Source organism: Numenius arquata, chromosome 14, assembly GCF_964106895.1.
Source record: "Numenius arquata chromosome 14, bNumArq3.hap1.1, whole genome shotgun sequence".
NCBI lineage: Eukaryota > Metazoa > Chordata > Aves > Charadriiformes > Scolopacidae > Numenius > Numenius arquata.
The window spans coordinates 16836722-16842798 of NC_133589.1; the positions used below are offsets into that span (position 1 = coordinate 16836722).

Sequence of the window (6077 nt, forward strand, 5' to 3'; positions counted from 1 at the left end):
ATCTTTACTCCTTGTTCAGCAAAGGAGAGCTATACTCTCGTTATATTTCACGATGATTAATCTATCCTGATGTTCTCTTCTCAGACAAATCCGTCTCCGTCAAATCTCACATCTGGCTACGGATGCATAAAGCTATTAGCTACTGGAGAAGATAACCGTGGATTCCGTGGACAGTGAATTATTAAGGAAATGTCTACAAGCTCTTCTCATTCTGAAAATGCTGAAAACCTATAATAATCCCCATATTACATTGTACTATTAACTGAGAATAAGTATAGGATGATTAAAGAAACTTCCATTCATTTCATGTTCTGAATCATATGATGTAATTTGTCAAAACCCATTGGGATTTCTTATATGAAATCAGTTATTAAAAGGAATTATTAAGTTATTAATTCTGCTTTCATACTTGTCCTTTTAAAACATGCTGGATTTGGAGGGAGGAAATCCCTCCAAACAAAATAGATCTGTTCATTACAGATTCCTATGATGCTCCAGGGCTCAACAGTGCATTCTGGTACGTACAGAAGTGTATCATGCTCTGAACAGTAAAAATTAAGGAATTTTACAGTGAACATCATCACAAATCCGAAAGGAAAAGCTGGCTTGGTTAGAATATCATTTTGAGATATTTTAAAAACTCAAAGTGCTATAAGAAATTAATCTTTGGCATTAGCATAAAGACTTCCATTGCTTCCAGACCCATCCGCAGCCCCATTAAGTTTTTTCCACCCGGTTCAGAGTGCTATGTAAGTGTGCTATAACTGCAAAGGCTCACGCTGCATCAAAATAACAGGAATGATATGTAGGACAATGTTATTTTATTCCATGAGACCAAAAAAAGCTGACGGCCCAATTCAAGTATGCTCATTCACAGTGCGATAAAAGATTTGATCTGAGAAAAATCAGGCTCGATCTAGTGAGAAGGCTCATACAACAGAATACTGATATATGATTCTATAGCATCATGAAAACATCAGAAGTTATGACTATTCAAGCACACAAAAGAATCAGCACAACACGTACAATACAGCACAAGAATCACAGAATGATATGGGGTTGGAAGGGACCTCTGGAGATCATCCAGTCCAACCCCCTGCCAGAGCAGGTCCACCTAGAGCAGGTCCCACAGGAACGTGTCCAGGTGGGTTTGGAATGCCTCCAGAGACTCCACCACCTCTCTGGGCAGCCCGTTCCAGGGCTCTGCCACCCTCACAGCAAAGAAGTTCCTCCTCATGTTGAGATGGAACTTCCCATGTTCAAGTTTGTGCCCATTCCCTCTTGTCCTGTCACTGGGCACCACTGGAAAAAGACTGGCCCCATCCTCCTGACACCCACCCTTGAAGTATTTATAGGTGTTGATCAGATCGTCCCTCAGTCTTCTCCAGAGTAAACAGACCCAAGTCCCTCACAGCCTTTCCTCATCAGAGAGATGCTCCAGTCCCCTCATCATCTTCACAGCCCTTTGCTGTACCCTCTCCAGCAGTTCCCTGTCCTTCTTGAACTGGGGGGCCCAGAACCGGACCCAGTGCTCCAGATGGGACCTCACCAGAGCAGAGCAGAGAGGCAGGATGACCTCCCTCCACCTGCTGGTCACACTCTTCCTGATGCACCCCAGGATGCCATTGGCCTTTTTGGCCACAAGGGCACATTGCTGGCTCATGGGCATCCTGTTGTCCACCAGGACACAATACATACAATTCCCTTGCATTGGGTGGCTGGGTAAGAGATTGAGAGAGAAAGCATTTAATTGCATATTAATGGAACCAGTATTTCAATGTGTTTAAGCACGACTCCTGCGGCAGACTTACCATGAACTGAGCCACTGCCTTAATGAAGAAAACCCGGTCCTGTTCTGTCTCCACGTCAGGAGGAATATCAGTCTGAGGTTCATACCTGTGGAGAGAAGGATGCGTAGAGTCTGACAAGAAATACACGTGCAATATTAACGAGACTGGTTCATTTGTGAGGCAAAAATCAAACAAAACAAGCATGTACGAGACTGGAAAATAAATCTTTAGCTCCTGCTGCAGACTGGGGCATCCAGACCCTGGAATGCATGTGACAGCTTTGTGTACAAACTGAAAAAGCTGTAAAACCTGAGACACTTCTCCAGAAGTAACTGTTACTGTGGGGTCCTGAATCTTTTCAGTCAGTTTTACAAGGGAGCAAAATTTAGCTGGCTCAATCAAGTCTGGGAAATACTTATTTTCTGAAGTAATTTGCTACTTAAATCACAAGCTGCTTTTATAAATCAAACTAAACCTAACCACGTGTGGCTTCACAATTTAACACACCAAGCATATGGCTAAATTAATATTCCCAGCCTTTCTGGTGGTACGTCAAAATGACTTGTACTAGATTACTATTGTTGGTAATAACAAAACAAGCCACCTTGTCCTTTAAAATGTTACCAGACCTTTCCACTCTCTCAAAACACACAAGTTCATGCTCACAGGCATCACTTCAAACACATTATTCAAAAGTAAATGAAACTCACAAACCCGCAAATTGAAAGATTGTGAAATGCTTTTTAAAAACCCACTAGTAAAATACAGAAACTTCTCAAAGTCTCACCAGCCTACAGGAACCAGGGAAGAAAAAGGAAATTCCCAGAATCTTCTACAAAGCTTTGAGATTTTCAACATTCAGCCAGGCAAAAAAGCATCTTCACTTTCAAATCACATATGAAATTAAGAGCAAGGCAAGCGCAAAGGATCCTCTCTTGCTTTAAAGTGTATTTAAAAGGTTTCTAGAAGCTGGAAAAGCTGCCTGTGCCAAGTGTAAGTCTGACCCATAACAGACAAGGATGCCAGTGTTTGGTTGCTATTTGCTCTGAAAGTGAAGCATTTCACTATTAGGCATAAAACTCCCAGTAATAACACAGAAGTTTAAGCTTTTAAAAGTGTTCAGCTTCACTAGAGAAGCATATTTTTAAAACAGTATTTTTCTCTTCTTTCAATTGCTCTGTTATCTTACTGTTACATACTGGGGGGGGGACACAGAGATTTTTGTTTTTACTCCTGAGTTGTAAACAATCAGGAATTCAGATCCTCAGTGTAACAGCAGTTACTATTTAGGTAACTTAATCCAGGTAATTTAGAACAGCTGTAAGTATTTCCCTATTTTATTACAATTGCAACAATATTCATCAAATTTCTAACAGCTTGATAATTAAACTGAATGGATACTAATTATGAATCAAGGCCAAAAACCAGCAATCAGGCAAATGGGTCACTGTCATAATTTCAACCGTAATATTCTACTTTACGAGTAGCTTAAAAAACATAGTTTATTTTTTTTCACTCACATGGGAGAAAGAAGATTATGTAGAATTTGATTAGCACCTTAAGTTTCATAAATATTTAGCCAGAGTCTGTCAATGGGTTAAGTGGGTGTAGAACTGCAGGTGGAGAGCAGTAGACTAGTACTGTGGCATTTAATTTTATTTATTTTTTTAACGTGGCATGGATGCTAGACAACACCAGGTGGAACCAATAACAACTGTAGCAACAAGGTAAGAACTAACTGTATCTTAAGTTCTCTCTCTATGTCTCCCTGTTGGGGGTACAAGGTCAGATATAGGCAGGATAATAATGGAGTTTGTAAGTTATATGAAAGATATGGCTAGTTTCAAATAAGTACGTCCACCTTCAAGATGCTCTGCCAGAACTGAGTCATTGTATTTTCCACTTCAGCTATTAAAACACTTTTTTTTTTTTTATAATTAAACTAAAAACCTGCAAACTTAACCACCACGTTTTCTATCTGATATTTAGAAGAGTGGGTCTCAACGAATGACTAAGTATCACTATGCTCCTCTTTAAACTTCTTAATACAGTTTCACACCAAAACATCAGCTACAAGCATATGTCCTACATCCCAGCATCAGCCCCAACACTCGTTAGCCTAATCACCAACCTTTTCACCAGCCACAGAAGCACTTCTGAAACAAGCATGAAGTTTGGGGTATGGAAATTCTCCATGGATATGAGTCGGGGATACCCCAGTGCCCTCATCATCTCGGTAAAATCTGAAAAACAAGCAAGAAAAGGGATTCCTTCTTATATATCCATCAGGGACCTTACCGAGAGCCCTGGTTCCCACAGCATGCCGGTCATTTTCCATTAGACAGGCCCTGGTCTCAAAAAACGTCTGAATGCATTAAATAAAAAAAATTTATAGCATTTCACTAAAAAACACGCCAGAGTAAAAAGGCGGCTTTTTAACAAGAGACTCACTGGGCAGAAAACAGTACTAAAACAGCTCGTCTCTACAAAACACGAAGTTAAGCACAGACTGTGGTGATCGGAGGCTGTGCTATTCCCACTCCTCGGCCTGTGAAGGCCCAGTAGCCCCGCCAGGCAGCTTAAAGAAATTAAATTATTTAATAAAATTCTGCAGCCCTTGCCCGAGGCACAAGGGAGGCCTCAAGCTTCCCGTATCCCCCGGCGCTGCCTCCCGTCTCTCTAAGTGAAATTATAGGGCAAAACTTGGAGGCAAAGCGGGGCCCGCCCGGCTGCTGAGGGGCCGGGGCCGCCCCGCAGGCCCTGCCGACTCGGGGCGGGGGGGGGTCAAGAGAGGGTCCGTCCCGCTCCATCCCGTCCCCCTCGTCCCTCCGCGGGGCCGCTCACTCCGGAGGTCGCGGAACGACATGGTTTGGGGAGCCCGCCGGCCTCCGCCGCCGCCGCCGCCGCCGCCACCACAGCGGGCCGGGCGGCGCCGCTCGTCGCTATGGCAACCCCCCCTACGGCGCGGCGGCCGGGCCAAACCGCCGCCGAAAGCGAAGGGCCGTGGCCTGGCCCGGCCTTGGCCCGGGCCGGGGCAGTCTCACACCAGGCAGGGCGGTGAAAGCGAGCGGCTCCGCCTCCCTCACCCCGGCTCTGCGGGGCGGCGGGGCCTGCGGACGGGGTGGCTGCTGCCCGGGTGCAGGGTGTCCCCGGGGACTGGGCCAGAACGGGGACCAGCTGGGCATCATGGTGGCTCCCTGTACGCCGGGAGGTGGACCTGTTGGAGCGGGGCCAGAGGAGGCCACGGAGATGCTGGGAGGGCTGGAGCCCCTCTGCTGGGAGGACAGGCTGAGAGAGTTGGGGGGGTTCAGCCTGGAGAAGAGAAGGCTCCGGGGAGACCTTGGAGCCCCTTCCAGTCCCTCAAGGGGCTCCAGGAAAGCTGGGGAGGGACTCTGGATCAGGGAGGGGAGCCCTAGGAGGAGGGGGAAGGGTTTGACACTGAAAGAGGGGAGATGGAGCTGAGATGTGGGGAAGAACTTCTTTGCTGTGAGGGTGGTGAGAGCCTGGCCCAGGTTGCCCAGAGAAGCTGTGGCTGCCCCATCCCTGGAGGGGTTCAAGGCCAGGTTGGAGGGGGCTTTGCTCAACCTGGTGTGGTGGGAGGTGTCCCTGCCCAGGGCAGGGGGTGGCACTGGGTGGGCTTTAAGGTCCCTTCCAACCCAAACCATTCTATGATTCTATGACCATTTTTAGAGAAGATCCAACAGTACCTGTGCCACGTTCAACCACGGGTGCTGTGGTTTGAGGACAAGCTGTGCTCCCCGACGGGACACCACAACAGTCATCAGGGATATGAAAACCCGTGTTCTCACCTTGTGTGAGCGGACACAAACTCACCACTGCCGCATCCCAGGTCCCTGGCTCTGTCCTGTTGGAGTTAGCGCATCCAGCTCCTGTCAGCAGAGGAGGACTTGGATCTCTCCCAGGACAGGAGCCTGGCTGCTCAAGCATTGCAGGGCTGAGGTTGAGCGGGAGGTGTGGATGAGGAGGAAGGCAGGCGGGAACACCACCTTCTCTACGGTCACACATTTCTGATGGGCATCCGGGGTGCCGCAGCCACCCAGACAGCGACTGCCGTACGTGGAGCACCAGCTGAAATGCACAAGAGGTCTTTGGCGCAGCTCAGACTGCACGTGGCTGCCCGACAGAGCCAGACCCCTGTGCGTTCATTGTCCGTCCCCAAAGACACCCACGGAAACCAGTGTCCCCGGGCCAGCCGACACGGCTTCTTGCAACCTCTTGACACTGACTGATCCTGTCAGCAGTTTCATAACAAACTTCTTAAAGGCT

The 6077-nt window shown here is 47.3% G+C and overlaps 1 protein-coding gene across 2 annotated transcripts in view; it reads right to left on the minus strand.

Moving 5' to 3' along the window:
* CLUAP1 (clusterin associated protein 1) overlaps nt 1–4737 on the minus strand; it is a 79244-nt gene extending 74507 nt beyond the window's left edge. The window contains exons 1-3 of one of the 2 annotated variants that reach the window (XM_074158554.1): nt 4635–4737; nt 3922–4033; nt 1812–1896 (exon numbers count right to left, since the gene is read on the minus strand). In XM_074158554.1, the coding sequence (XP_074014655.1) occupies nt 1812–1896; nt 3922–4033; nt 4635–4656 (219 nt within the window). In that variant the 5' untranslated portion in view covers nt 4657–4737. The remainder of the gene's footprint in view (nt 1–1811; nt 1897–3921; nt 4034–4634) is intronic. The other variant, XM_074158553.1, reaches the window with a different exon arrangement.
* Nucleotides 4738–6077: the final 1340 nt, after the last annotated feature.